This window comes from Arachis ipaensis, chromosome B6 (assembly GCF_059453495.1).
Source record: "Arachis ipaensis isolate K30076 ecotype BB chromosome B6, ASM5945349v1, whole genome shotgun sequence".
Classification (NCBI taxonomy): Eukaryota; Viridiplantae; Streptophyta; class Magnoliopsida; order Fabales; family Fabaceae; genus Arachis; species Arachis ipaensis.
In genome coordinates, this window is record NC_142441.1 from 10,477,425 (window position 1) to 10,492,927 (window position 15,503).

Sequence of the window (15,503 nt, forward strand, 5' to 3'; positions counted from 1 at the left end):
ATTATCATTTTTTTTAGTTTCTTCTCGAGTTCTATACAGTATCAGAGTCATAGTATCTTTTTTGAAAATGATAGGCATTTTTCGGTTCGATAAAATTACTATGTTTCCTTTCCACACAAATACTTCTACTTCTTGCTTTTTCCTTCTCTTTTGTCATTGTTTTAATGTTTTTCACTTTAACGATTAATCGATCCTTTCCATCCTATCTTTCCGAGTTTAACGAGCCAAAAATCATTGTCATTTACTGCCAAACACGCCTCCACACGATACTGAAAGTTCATTATCCACCTCTGTTATCGTACTTCTTTCAGTCACATTTTGAGCCAGTTTCAAATGTTTTTGTCTATCAACAACCATACCATTGTGTCTGTCGTGTCGTTCCAAGTTGAACGCACCCAATTCCGTTGCCATCCGCCTCTCCATCCATGCGCTGACTAAAGATGTCGCCATTAACCGCTAACTTCATCACCATTGGCGGCGTTTTTTACCCTTTTTGGTAATCTTTCTGATGTTTTTCTGCACAAATGACCACACCATCGTACTCGTCTCGACGTTACAAGTCTAATGGACCCAACCTCATCGCCAATAGACGTTGGAAGCATTGCCATGCTCCGGCCAAAGTTTCGCTGCCTCCATCATCTCCATCAGTTTTTCAGATTTGTTCTCAACTGTCAGAGCTTATTAGAAGATCAACGGTTCTGATTTCATGGCATCTAAGCCATCCGATCAGATGACTAAAGCAACGGTTTTGATTTTGTTGACTAGCGTTTACCCGCACTCTCAAGCGAATGGTTATTCAATATCTTCGCACTGCCAATTTCTTCCAAGGATCTTGTCTCTAACTTTCAGCTGCTATTAGTCTGCTATTTTTTATTTTTCATAATTTTTTCTATGATCTTTTAGACTTGATTTGCGACCCGATTCACCAACTTGGATATGACCTGAATTTTACCCCACTAGCTATACATCATCCTAGGGATGCATCAGCACAATGACGTGTCTTCTTCCTCCATCACGATGATGCCATGTGTCATAGCATGTTGATGTGGTAGTGTACTAGTGTTACATGGTTGATGATGTGGCACCTGTGTAAGATCCATTTTTAAGGTTTTTTGGTGTCCTCTTTTTGATTATTTCTTCCATTTTCACAATTTTCATCCCGATCTTGTTGTTTTTCATCTTTATGTGGGATATTTATCTATCCTCATGGAGAAACCAATTGCTTTTCAACCATATGTTTTTACCATCGTTTTGACAGTTCGCCATCTCTTCGGCAGTTTTTCAGCGGTTTGTCATCTCTTCGACAGTTTGCTTCCTATTTGGCAGTTTTCTGGTAATTCGCCATTTTTCTGACAATTCGTCATCTTTTCAGCAGTTCGACACTCTTTCGGCAATTTTATCTGTGCTTTCTTCTGGTAGTTCTGTCTGCGTTCCATTTTGGCAGTTTCATTTGCACTCCTTTGATAGTTTCATCTATGCTCCTTTAGCAATTCTGTCTATACTTTTTCGACAGTTTCATCTGCATTTCTGTACCAACAATTTCGTATGCGCTTTATTCCATTAATTTATGCTATTTTAAATAAGTTTTGAACTCAAGTTATCATTTGAATTTGAGAAGAGATATTAGAGTAGTTGAGAAGTAGTTTAGTAATAGTTAAATGTTTATGTTAGTAGTTATAATAAGGTGAATTCTACCCAATCCTCCTTAAAATAACATGTAAATTACCTCCTATGATGTGTCACATCTTAATTGGATATTTGCTTTTAATTTGAGTTATTATATTAACCATAGTTAGATTATATTGTAATTAAATTTTTAAAAGGGGAAAATGTATAATTTATTAAAAGATTAGAAACTGATTTTTTTAATTTTCTAAATCACGTTAACGGTGGCCCGAATCCAAAATTCTTCTTCCTCGTTCTCTCTCAATGCCACTCAGCAACTCTTCCTCACCAGTCAGCCTCCCCTGAAGTCTCGAACGGCCAAACTCCAGAGTCCAGAAGTCACGATCGCCAGCTTCTCTGATTCGTCTTGCTAGCTCCGGTGCGTTTCTAATACTGTGCCGTCGCGTTTGTGGCTCCCCTACTCTACGTCGTCGCGTCTCCTTGCTCCGGTGCGTCTCTCGTCGTCGCGTCCTCGTCCGTCGCTACTGTCACCCCTGGCCAGGGTCTACTTCGTCGTGTTTAGACAGGTTGGTTTTCTCTCTTCTCTGCATTCTTGAAACTCCCTATCAGTTCTTTTTAGTTATCCAGTTGGCTTATAATTTGATTACAATCAACGAGACGGTGCTGCTTGGGAGGTGCGACGAGGATGAAGGAATAAAGGAAGAGCGAAAGGCCGAAAGCCATTACAGAGGGTTAGGATACATCTTCTAGAAATGATTTGGGAAACAAGTCATGTTTCAATTTTTAATACTTTAAAAAATTACATAATTACCTATTTTAAAAACTAATTTAATTATAAAGAATTTGGATTCTCTAAATTTTGTATTTCTACTTTAAAGAGTAAAGTATGATCTTTCATCATTGAATAGTTTCTCTCTCATATATTTTCTTGGTCCCACCTATAAAATAAATGGTGAAAGATCATACTTTATCCTCTAAAGTGAAACTTAAAATTTAGAGGATCAAAATCCAATTATAAAATAGTCTAACCATGGTTAACCTAATAACCAATTAAAAAGTGACACACCACATAGGTAAGTTATATGTTACTTTACAAAAGGTATGGTAAAATTCACCTTATAATAATAATAATATAATATTTCTATAAATAAATACCTTTATTTCTTGAATGATACACACTTAAATACATATTATTTTTTTAAGGAATAAAGTCTCAACTAACCCACTTCCTGTCCATTTTCTTGAAGGGAATAGCGATCTTTGTCTAAAAAAATGGTACTTCCGGTCCTTGCCCTTGCTTGCCGTAAGACATGGCGGTTCTTCCGTCATCTCCAGCGTCAGAACCTAACGAAATTTGCGTATGTGGCAGTTAACATTGATGATGTGTCAAGGATTTGTTTGTTTAGTGCCATGATGACAAGTAAAATTTGGGCAGGAATCGATTTGTCCTTATTTTTTTACTGAAACGTTGTCGTTTTATAGATGGAGAAAACAGCTTGTTGAGTGTGCATATTGGCTTTCTATATAATTCCTAATCCCTCACCCCTAATTACAGAAAACTCTAGAATCTTTTCCTCTTCTCCCTCCAAAAGTCGACTCTAGGATGGTGCACGTGGTGATGTTCCTGAGTGGACTTTTGACTGTGCTGCTGACAAGATGCGAGGAAAGGGATCTGACGACGTCAATGACGGACTCGTTGACGACGTCGACAGAAGTTGAAGGTGGAAGCTGTAGAGGTAAACAATAGGGTTAGGGTATTAAAAAATTTGGTGAATTTGAACTGTTGTGCTTGTTTTTCCGATGTTACAAACATGGAAGTTGTCTAATTTTTTTTTTTCATTTAGGAAAGCTGCATTTTGTATCTGTTCATTTTGTTTTTAGTTAATGCAAAGAGTTTTGCATAAGATTAGGGTGAACTGAAGGGTTGGCAGGAATTTTTTTTTATTGTTCTCTATTGTTGCATCATTAAACTAAGCTGAACTCTGCATGACTGAATGGAACTCTTAATAATTGTGCTGTTTTGACTAAAATGGTTGTGATAATTAGGTTTTTTCACATATCTTTTTTTGTTATAATTAATCTTAATGTAGATGGATGATGATATGGTAGTTCCTATATTTAATTATGGAGGTTCTTTTAAAAGGAACGCAGAGAGGGTACTAAATTATGTTAATAAAAAGGTGCATAGATATCCACCCATGGATTTAGATTTCATTAACTTCGTTGATTTGGATACTTTATTTAAGGAGTTGAGATATAGAGAGTATAAAAGCTGTATTGACTTGACATGACTGCACATGACATGAAAATTGGGTTGCATCTTCTCAAAGGTGATGCTGAGATAAATCAAATGAGGGATAACATCAACAAATAGATTATGGTGTCAACCCAACCAAGAACTGACCAAGTTTCACTGCTAACTTATTATAGGGTTCGATAAGTATTAAACAAAATGTTTAGGGGTTTAACTGTTCTAGCTCATTATGGTCAAGGGTTTATATGTCTATTTTAAAAATTGTTAAGAATAGATTTATTTATATTCAAACTTATTAACGTTGCTAACTTAATATTTAATTGAGTTGTGATGATTAGCAGGCACCCCAAGACACAGATAACAGTTCAAATGCTCCTCAGGGTAAAATTCGGGTAGATGCTATGCTGAGTATAACATATTTTGTGGCATGGATCCAATATATAACTATATAATGGTGATGCTAGCCTGGCTAACATGTAAATTTGTGTCGAGTGATACAGCCTAAGGCCAAGAAGAACAAGAAAAAACTCCCCAAAACCACATCGAAAGAAGGGCAAGTTGGCACATACCAAAGTGAGGAAATTCCTCTATCACAATCTACACCCAATGTGGAGGAGGTAAACTATTCATCCGTAAATACATTTACATGTTAACCCAAATCCGCTAATACATTCACTATAATTTTTTATAATGTTAAATTTTGTTACTTTTTGGACCAGCCTGTGATAGATAACACGCAGATGAATCCAATGCCATCTGTGTGAGAAAAACAACAGATTTTTAGACCCACATATATGTCCACACCAACACAGGGACCACCACCGTTCACATCCATGGCTCCAACACTTCCAACCCAAGGGTTTAGACTCCCTTGTCCCAAGAATACCACTGCCAACAATACTGTTTTCGCAGAGACAATTTCGCAGCAAATTTGGGGACTGCCTCAAGGATCTTGAAGTTCATCCCCATTCCAGGAATGAGGCCACCTAAGGAGAATTGAAATAATGACTTTGAAATAGTTGTTTGTGTTTTGTTGACTTAGCTAGGAACTTTATAAATTTGTTTTGTTTTTAGTTTACTTGGATATGCATATTTTGGAAGTTACTATTGTGGCTTTTTGGAGCTTTGAAGAAACTTGACTTCATCTTTAGTATTTTGTTGGGATCATTTTCCATGCCTGCTATTGTTATAGTTGTTCTCTTTGGCAAAATTGTGGCCTTTTGGAACTATCAATATCGACTTTGTATCATTATATTAGGTTGCAACAACAGGAATGATACATCATCTCTTATAAATATGTGCCAAGAACGGACTACTTTAATATATATATATATATATATATATATATATATATATATATATATATATTTCTCTTGTTGTTTCATATTTTGAATTTCTCTTGTTGCTTCATATTACCATTTTATAGTTTGGTCATTGTCTATACTAATTATACCAAGTCTAGCAACTGCATATTTAAATATTTAAACACAGCCATGTTTTAAACTATAAATTTTCATCAACCATGATCACATTTCTACAAAATAAAATAACCAAAATTCTACTCCTTCCTAACCAAAAGTTCTCAGGAACTTTGCAATTACAACTCCTGCAACAAATGCCATAACAATAATCCAACATCATTGCATTACTTTGAATCAAATCCACTTTAGATTTGTATAACTCAATTTCTAATCCAGCCAATCTTTCATTAAACTCCTTCACTTTGTCATGAATAACATGATTATGGCCTTCAAAATGAGCTTCATTTTGCATCAGCCCACCAAAACAAAAATTCTTGCTAGCATCCTCATTAAACGACGAAACATACTCGTCAAGCCATGCAAAATACTTGCAATGAGGTGCTGAAGTCTGCAACATGGGAAGAAGATTGTTACCCTAGGGAGATATTGTAACCCTTCGATCGAAATCTAAATAAATGGAAAAAAAAAAAATAAACTACCTTGAAGTATGGGCAGCCAAAGAATAGCCTGCTCGAGTTTAATTCCGTTCCAGACATGAAGAGAATGGCATGAGTCCCGCAGTTACATTCTGGGGCAACCCACTTCCTCTTCTTCTTTTCTCCCAAAGTCGCGCCAGAATTTCGACTCTAACTTTCGGAGTCAGATGCATCTCTTCCAGTTCACCGATTTGAGAGTGACAAATGCTCACCGCTCTCCAACATTATTTTTTAGGGTTCATAGAAGGGATGTACGGAGAAGAGAGTGAGAGAGTTTAGGTGATGAGAATCATTTCATACAACCCTATATGTTTAGCAAAACGGCAACGATTTGGCCACCTAAAAAAAAGACAAATTGATTCCTGTCTAACCTCCAATTAGCCAGCACAGCATCTAACGACCACATCATCAACGTTAATTGCCACATACGCAAATTTCGTTAGGTTTTGATGCTGGAAATAACGGAAAGACCGTTATGTCTCACAGCAAATAAGGACAAGGACCGAAAAATACCATTTTTTGACAAAAATCGCTATGTCCTTCAAAAAAATAGATAGAGACCGGATTAAAACTTTACTCTTTTTTTTTAGTCTTTTCTCTTGAGTTCTAACATCATTAAAGATGTTGAACATATCTTTAATAGTTCTATGCCTGTTTATTTATATTAAATCACCTATGTTCAGATTTTATTATGGATTTACGCCTTCTCGAAAGAACTCAACTTACTCCATCGAACCCCACTGATAGCATTTGATCATTCGTGACGGGTAAAAATATTCAAGGGAAGAATTTTTATTTCTATCTTTTATTGTGAAAAAAAACATAATAAAATAAATTATAACTTGTTCATACTCTGGCCCACTTTTAGAAGGAAAATCTCAACAACCCTAAGATAAAGGGACGGTTATCCACTATTAGAAGTAGAATTACTCCAACGGTGGTTATTGATATATCACCTATAAATACACTGACACCTCTCAGGTATCTTTAAGTTCCAATATACTTAAAACTGCTTAACCCCTTGCTGACTTAGGTATCGAAGTGTCTTGTAGGTACCATCCCCACCCTTTCAAACACACAACTCAGAACGTAGGACAAGTCAGAGGCCACTCCATTGAACGTTTGGGCCTCATAAGCAAGCCCAATCCACATCCAGTTTTAGGAAACTCCCAGAACATAACTCATGAGGGGTTTAAATGAATTCTTATTCAAAAATATTTATTCATTTTGGTTCTGGGATTGTACGAGCCTAAATTTAGTGATAAAAATATATAATATTTTTTAGGTAATGACCAAATCAGTACCCGAAAGATTCAAACGCTGACATTTTGGTACCTGACTATTGTTATTGACAAAATGGTACCTGAATGTTTTAAAAATTTGCCAAGCGTGTCCTCGTGCTTGCCGGACCATGGCTCCGGTGAGTAAGATGCTTACGTGTTCACCGGTTTTTGCTGACAAGAGAAGTTTATTTTGAGTTGGAATTTGTAATTAAAAATAGTATTCCAAACCCTAATCCCTCCCCCTCCCCCATCGTAGCCCCCTTTCCCTTTCCCTCCCCATCACAGCCCCCTTCCCTCTCCCTCCCTCTCATATCATCTCATCTCATCTCATCTCATTTCTGCAATAAAAAAGAACAACAATCTAATATCTCAAAATTTCATCATTTCAAAGTAACTACAAACCAAAACTTTTGATTCTCTCTCTCAAATAAGAGAAGAACAGAACGAGAATCTGAGAAGAAGAAGAAGAAGAAGGAATAATGGATCTAGCACTAGAGGAGCTACAATTCCTGAACATCTCAGAAATCTGTTACCTTTTCTTCCTCTTCGCCTTCTCTCTCCTCTCCACCGCCATCTTTACCGTCGCGTTCTCTACACCAACAAAGTTGTCTCCTTTTCCTCCACCATCTCTGCAATCCCCAAAATCTTCAAGCGTTTGTTCATCACTTACCTCTGGGTCACGCTTGTGGGTGTGTTGGTCATTGTGAATTTGGTGGGATTGTTGGTGTAGAATATTTTTTACTATTTGCAAGAGTTACCATCACCAAGGGATTGATAATAGTGCTGCACATGATCATCTTGGTAAGAAATTTGGAGGTTTTGTAGGTGGATTTTTTCTTTTTCTTCTTTTTTTTTTTAATGTAATTGATGGAATAGTGTAATACATTTGGAAAGAAACACAAATGGTATTAGTAGATTGTAATTTAAATTGTGATATTGTGTTCTGTTGTGCATGCTTCTATCTGTGCCTTTATATGATCTACGATGGGAGGGAGAGGGAAGGGGGCAACGATGGAAAGGAAAAGGGAAAGGGAAAGGGAAGGGGGCTGCGATGGGGAGAGAAAGGGAAGGGGGAGTGTGTTGGGGGCTGCCATGGGATGGAGGGGGAGGGGAGGGGGGCTGCGTTGGGTAGGGGAGGGCTGCGATGGGAAGGGAGATGGAGGGGGAATCTGCGTTGGGGAGGGAGGGCTTAGGGTTTCGGGGGGTGATTTGCCATGTCATCAAAATATGGTGGTCATGTCAGCATTGTGTTTGCCGAAGATTTGCTCCGGCGAGTTCGAAGACACGCTTGACAAATTTTTAAAACATTCAGATACCATTTTGTCAATAACAATAGTCAGATACCAAAATGTCAGCATTTAAATCTTTCGGGTATTGATTTGGTCATTACCTCTAATATTTTTTGTCCCTTTTAAATTTTGAGTTCTATTTAATAAGTATTACAAAACATAGAATTTTTTTTTATATAAATAAATTAAATATTATATTTACCAATATATATAATTTAAAAGGTATTTACCAATTTACATAACATTATTTATCTTATTTACAGTGCAAACGAGATAGTTATAAAACGAGATAAGTGATATTTTTATTTGCTTTATCTCGTTTACAAAGAGATATGTGGAGTTTTAGAACATATCTATAAACCAGATATATTTTTAATTATCTCGTTTATACTGTAAATAAGATATGTGTATAATTATAAAAAAAAATTACGATTTAAATGATATTAATTTAATTTTTATTTTTAAATTAATTTAATTTTTTAACAATTACTAATATCTTAGATACGGTTATCTAATATCTTAAAACGGTTACACTATGTATTTAATACAATTTAATTTTACACCCAAAAGAGTACCATTCGTCCAATGTACTCTCTTAAAAATTAATTGAGATATTAATTCAAGAAACACTTAATTTTGGATTATGTACCATTTTGAGTATCCGCGACCTTTAAATGAGACGGTGAGTATAGGAAGACTATGTCATTTGAGTTATAATTCGTTGGCAACCGTATCAAGATATTAGTAATTGCTAAAAAAATTAAATTAATATCATTTAAATCGTAATTTTTTATAATAATATACATCTCATTTCCAGTATAAACGAGATAATTATAAATGTATCTCGTTTACACTTTTCGTTTGTAAACGAGATAAAGCCAGATAAAAGCGTCACTTATCTCGTTTACAAATATGGAAAAGTCTAGGAGGCCAACAAGTTTGTTAAATTCCGGCCAGTATGTAACCAGCAAATAAAAGTGAACCATTGGATGAAATCTCACACCATTAAAATCATCATTGATGGCTATTTGATGACTATAAATCACAAAAATTGCGGACCCCTAGCACTCCTCATATAATATTATATAAATTGATAAATACCTCCTAAATTATATATATTGATAAATAAAATATTTAATTTATTTATATAAAATTTTTTTCCCAAAACATACCAATATCCACATCCCAAATTCCTAATATGGGCTTATACCAAGATAAACCAAGACATCTAGAACTAGAATGCCCATATCTAAACTTATTTACTCACAGCGCATTCTTATAAGGAACTCCTTCCCTCAAACACCAGGTTACCTTAACAAAGCTTTACAATTTTTTTTTTTTTTAATTCAGCTTCTTCGTAAGGCCAAACATGGTGTAGATGTGACATTCCACTCATCAGAGGGATTTCAATGTTCCACTTTGCACTGAATTCCAAATGGAATAAAACTCTAGCGATCAGAATTTGCAGGCGCTTAGAGTTCAATGCAGCTTTCTGCAAGGTTCATAATTAAAGGAGTTCTGCATACTGAATCAACCTTTTCCCTGTTGCCACCTGATGTAGCACCCAAAACACCGCTTAATAAATAAGTATACCAAAAGGTGGTTCAAAGAATTGAAGGCAGTAGAAGAAAACAAGGATAAGATACTGAATTATAAAATCATGAGTCCATGGCACTTAATCATTTGTATTATCTGAGCAAAATTCAAGGGCTTACTAGTTACAAGTGAAACTAAAACTCCGAGGCCTTTTTTCTAGGTCTTTTATGAGCTGATGACGATGGATGTCCATGTCCCTGAGAAAAAAAGAAAAAAAAAAAATCCAAACATAAAATAATATTCATCACTAAATTGGTTAGGCGAAAATGACCAATCAAGGAGAGAATGCTTAGCAAAAGACTATGCATTGTACCTTGCGCTTTTGGTCCTTTTTGCTAACCCTTTCACCTGAAACCAGTAACATGAATAATAGAGTTAATAACAAATAGATCAAATTCTGATAACTTGCCGATAATTATGTAACAGGTGCAAACCAAAAATTACCTCCGAAATTCATTGTGTCTGGAATAAACGTCCAGTCCTGATACACAACGTGATGCAAGTGTTGTCAGTAGCTTCCGAATCACAACTTAGTTTGAATAAAAAACTGAATGCTTGGACCATTACAAGCTGAAAATATTAATAAAAGAGGCGGGCAAAGAACCAATAATAAAACCAGATTTATAACCTTTGGTGTGCCTGGTGCTTCATTGTATGACCCATCACGAAAAGGCGAACCTTCAGCCTCTTTGTATTGCACCTGGAAAAAAATCTTAACAACTGATTACCCAGAAGAAAATGATATTTGGAAAAAGCAAACCAATTTTGGTGTTATCATAAAACCTGTTACAAAATTGAAAAAGCACACGTTGAAAGGCATATTACAAACTACATTTTAATTAATGACCTCATATTTCTGCTCATACTAGAATATTAATAATCACTTTTGCCGAAATTATGCCTCTTAACTCTCATTCACCTGTTTCTGAAGATTCAGCAAAGTTAACATTTCTTTTCTTAGTTCAAGATGCTCAGCACATACAGCTTTAGTTGGAACCCTTGGTTTCAAATTGACCTGTAATCACGTTCAAACTATAAATTAAAGGGATATCCATTAGGAAGAGAATTTGAAATTTACTAGTAACATTGGGCTTTGCACATATATTCAAATATATGATCAAGCTCAACTCAATAAACATTTCAGCTGAGATTTAACATGGATAGATTTTTATTTTGTTTGAAAATGGAAAGCTTCAGCTAGAAAGCTAATTTCAAGCTTAAATGAGCTCAAGGAAAATTTTATGCTTATATATAATAGTTTGTATTTCATTTGGGTAAAAATTGTTTTATAATATCCCAAGTCATAATTGAACTATTTCACGGAGACAAGCCAATACAGCTATGCAAGCTGAGCCTATATAGCTTTGAAACACACACATTAGAGCCTTGAGCTCATGCTCAAAACCAAACATCAGATTAATCAGATTAATAGTTTAATGCCATTAAAAATATAAATAAGTCCTAACTAAATGAAGTATGGGCTTTATACATTGCAAATGCAGAGCAGTGACATTATCACAGGACTGTGACTGGAGGAAAATAATAAAATAAAATATCTAAATTGCATTATAAGTTCAATGAGTTTTGACAAACCCCAAGATCTAGCAAAGTTTGTTCAATCCGTTTGACAGTCCGCGGCCCAGCAGATGAGCTTGTAGCTTGCACCATTTGGTCAAGTGCATACGTCCTCAAATATACACGAAGCTGAAATATTTCTCACTATGAGATTGTGTTTGAAATATACTGTATAAGCATTATAAAATTATTGAATTGCGTTGCATGAAAAAGTAGTCATTTGCATTTTGGAATATGGTAATCAATGCAAGATCAAATTCTAATACACTTCAACAACAAAATTTCTTTTTCTTCTTCTTTGTCAATGGCTCACTGCCTTGGGGATGGAGCATGGGGCAGGAGGTGGGTGGGTTTTGGAAGGTATTGAGAACAGAATTGTCAATAGAAAACATCAGAAAAAAGAAGACGATCTATGACAGAAACATTCTATATACTTACTATGCGAAGAGAAGCTAGAGTAGATGCATTATCAGGAAACGTGATTGATGGAAGTTGTGCATTTGATGGAGTCGCAGTTTCACCAGGGACAGCCCTCCCTGTAACTTCTGCACCAGCATTTGAAGGAGCCAACTGGGATTCTTCGACAGCCTAAAACATATAAATTCAAACACATGAATAATGATAGTTACAACTTACAAGTGACTGCACAACTTAAGGGAACAAATTTTATATATTCCAAATATTGTGTTGCCTGAATTTGATCATTACTTATTATGAACTGGGAAGAATTGATGCACTGACACTCTTCAACACATAGTTTATAGTCAGTAAAAACTAAATGAAGTTGCAATTTCACAGCCCTAACATCACAGTGCAAATTAAAAAGTACATGCATTCTATTAACACAGCAATCAGATACAATCCTCAATATTTTAAGTTGTGGTTATGAATCCAGAAATATGATTAATCAAGAATCAGAACCCATCAACCCTATAATCCAAAACTAACTTTGACATTTAACACACAACAGTGCCATATAAAAAAAAAAAGAAGATAAAACTCTTTGAAATGTTACCTTAGCAGGCATACGTAACTCAGCTATCCGTTTTGCTTCAACAAGAACCTGCAGAAAATTAAAAATAAATAAATCAGAAGGTGGACAGCCTGAATGAAAGGTATGCTGATAGCAGAATTAACTAATTTTTGCTAAAGAGAAAAAAAATTAAAACCTCCTCATCTCTTCGCTCTTGTTGCCTTGTTTGAGAGAGGACCATGGATAGTGCTCGTTTTCGTTCGATCTCTTGTGAAACATTATATGGTTCCTACATTGAGGAGGAAAGGCTATTTATTATGATCACATGGTAATGGCCTAAGCTAGATACAAGTTTGTTTTTAACCAAAAATTATATGATTACAAACACTGATGCCCAAACAAACAAAAGAAGTAACTTGAAAGCCACATACAATGGTGTTGTTAAAAAGGTATACTGCACCTTAACAAGTGGATGTGTTGCAACATCCCCAGTAGATGAAGCTCTAGCAATCAATATAGCCCGGGATACTGCAACGGGGACATCATTAAAAATCAAGTTTAAGTATCACATTCTCCAAATTATCAACTTGAAGGATGATGGAAAAGTGGAACAGCTAATACTTCAGTAAGCAAATAAGACATACCGCTATAATATCGATCCTTTAATTCCTCTACAGTACGAGAAGATGGGAACCTATCAGCTATTATAATAAATCGCAGATCAAACCTCTCACACAACTCAAACAGTTGATTTGTCTCCTCCTTGGTCCACATCTAGATAGATCAAACATAATTGAAGAGAGTGCGAATGAAATTAACACTAGATAAAAGAAATAGGTGTGAGAGTACTAATAATATGTCTCAACTTTCAATTTTGAAAAGATCATGGAATTGTGCAGTTCAAGCAAACTCAAACACAATGTCTAATTAAACACAATACGTACAGGATCTGTCAAATACTTGTCATACTCTTCGTCCGTGTATTTAACAACATCAACAGACTGCACCATACCATGTAAACTAAATATTCAATCATGTGAACTATAAGAATAAAAGCAATGCAGAAGATGCGTTTAGAGAAAGATCACAGTTGAATTTAATGACCTTGTTATACTTGGCAAAAGAATAGTCCCCTGTAGGTGGAACACCGTTGACCACTCGAACCTGCAACACGGTCACATAATAAACACACAACTTCCACAGTGGCATGTGAGTGCGTTAGGGAAGAAGAAATTACCCAATGATAAAGTTGAAGATTGTCTTTACGGGCTGAGTTCGTGAAAGGAAGCCATTGCCAAGTGATCTGAACCAAATAAATTACTGAATGAGCATTGAGCATAACAATGGGAGAAAAGAAACGAAAATGCATAGAGAAAAGGAACCTTTTCGTGAGAGGGAGGTTTTTTCTTCAATTGAGAAGAATCAAGTGAAGGCATAAGAGGTGGCACTCCACCAGTGAGAGCATAAACCTCGCGGGAAATTCCATCGGGTTTTCTGTGAGATTCTTTGTGAGGACGAGATTTCTTCTCCAAAGCTGGGAATGAGTTCTTGGGCAATCCCAGTATATCCTTCGCATCCATTCAATGGATTTCTCAACTCACGCAAATTCTCACTTCGATTAATCAATTAGGGTTTGTTCAACTTTCTATCACTCCAAATCGCTATCTGCTTTTGCATTTGGAACGGTTTAATGAATCTTTTTCTGTGTTTTCCTCCCTCACTTCCTCAACTGCCAACTGCTGCTCGATCGCACCAACGGAAAGTCGGAAACCACGTTCTTTTTTTTTTTTTTTCCCATTTCTGTTGGATTCACAGTTCATGATACTTTTTTTATTGACACAGGTCTAACCGTCTAAGGCCAAAGCCCAAAATCCAAACTACTTTTAAGAGTTCTACGCAGGCCGAGAGGCCCAATATTATTACATTATTGGACCTCATACTCATACCAAAAGAAAAAGACAAAACCAAAAGTGGTGTTACTGTCCAAAAAAAAAGGTGGTGTTAACTGTGTTGTTTATTTATTTATTAGGCTACATTTAATTTAATTCTAAAACCAAGACCAAACAAAACATTGAGAATAAAACACAAAACACAAAAATTAATATTTTTATATTTTATTTAATAATAAATTAAAATAAATTATAAAAGTCTAATTTATTTTTATTTTTTTTCATTCAAAAAATATGGAAAAGAAAATATAATAATAAAAAATTAATAAAAAATATAATGAAAGAAAAAATAAAAAATAAGCAGTATTAATTGTTGGTGTCTCTGTATTTTTTCTGTCATGATTGACACAAAATATACTAATTCAGTATCTCTGGACATACTGTCTCTGTACATATTTCATCTGTCAAACACAATTTTATATCTTTGTGTTATTGTCTCTTGTCCTGTGCCAATAAACAAATGCAGTCTTATTTATTCAATTTTTAAAGTTTCCATATATTCAATTCATTAAAATATAAAAAATTGTATTTTAATAACTTTTAATAAAAAAATTTATAATATTTTTAAAAAACAATGTTACATGACCAGTAACTATTATCATTTTTTACCAATACTTGGCCAGCAATAATTTGTACCCATATTTATAGAGATAGATTTTACACACAAAAAACATATAATTTGCACATATATTTACCAGAGTTTGCACATATAAATCAATACAGTTTGTATTCATAATTTTTAGAGTCTGTACACATAAATTAGTCAAATTTATTTGTTAAAAATAATTAAATATTTGTGCTGGTCAAATAGTAGTAAAAAATACTAAAAATTATTAGTCCCAAAAGAGTTTTTCCATTTTTAAAATGTATATTTTAGCAAGACTTAAACCTCAAGTGTAGGCATAGATTCCCAAACTAAACCTTTTTAATTAATAGCATCATTATTATAATTAAATTGGGTTAGTCTAATGGTTAACTCACTAATTTATTTAAGCAACTTA

General features: G+C 34.9%; 1 protein-coding gene across 1 annotated transcript; it reads right to left on the bottom strand.

The window, feature by feature from the left end:
* Positions 1 to 9,528: 9,528 nt before the first annotated feature.
* On the bottom strand, positions 9,529 to 14,358 carry LOC107646051 (SWR1-complex protein 4). The gene is made up of 16 exons (XM_016350241.3): positions 13,936 to 14,358; positions 13,791 to 13,856; positions 13,658 to 13,717; positions 13,498 to 13,554; positions 13,198 to 13,327; positions 13,014 to 13,081; positions 12,750 to 12,842; positions 12,596 to 12,643; positions 12,019 to 12,168; positions 11,599 to 11,709; positions 10,925 to 11,020; positions 10,634 to 10,705; positions 10,450 to 10,486; positions 10,319 to 10,353; positions 10,125 to 10,202; positions 9,529 to 9,961 (listed from the first exon to the last, which is right to left on the bottom strand). The coding sequence occupies exons 1-15, from the start codon at positions 14,131 to 14,133 to the stop codon at positions 10,140 to 10,142; spliced, it is 1,284 nt and encodes a 427-aa protein (XP_016205727.1). The 5' UTR covers positions 14,134 to 14,358; the 3' UTR covers positions 9,529 to 9,961; positions 10,125 to 10,139.
* Positions 14,359 to 15,503: the final 1,145 nt, after the last annotated feature.

Bases quoted from the DNA above. Each gene is read 5' to 3' on its own strand.
- LOC107646051 (XM_016350241.3), bottom strand. From the start codon at position 14,133: ATGGATGCGAAGGATATACTGGGATTGCCCAAGAACTCATTCCCAGCT. The intron at 13,555-13,657 runs GTCATTAAATTC...GGTATGGTGCAG, and splicing joins CTTTTGCCAAGTATAACAAG to TCTGTTGATGTTGTTAAATA. The intron at 13,328-13,497 runs GTACGTATTGTG...TGATCTATCTAG, and splicing joins ACAAGTATTTGACAGATCCT to ATGTGGACCAAGGAGGAGAC.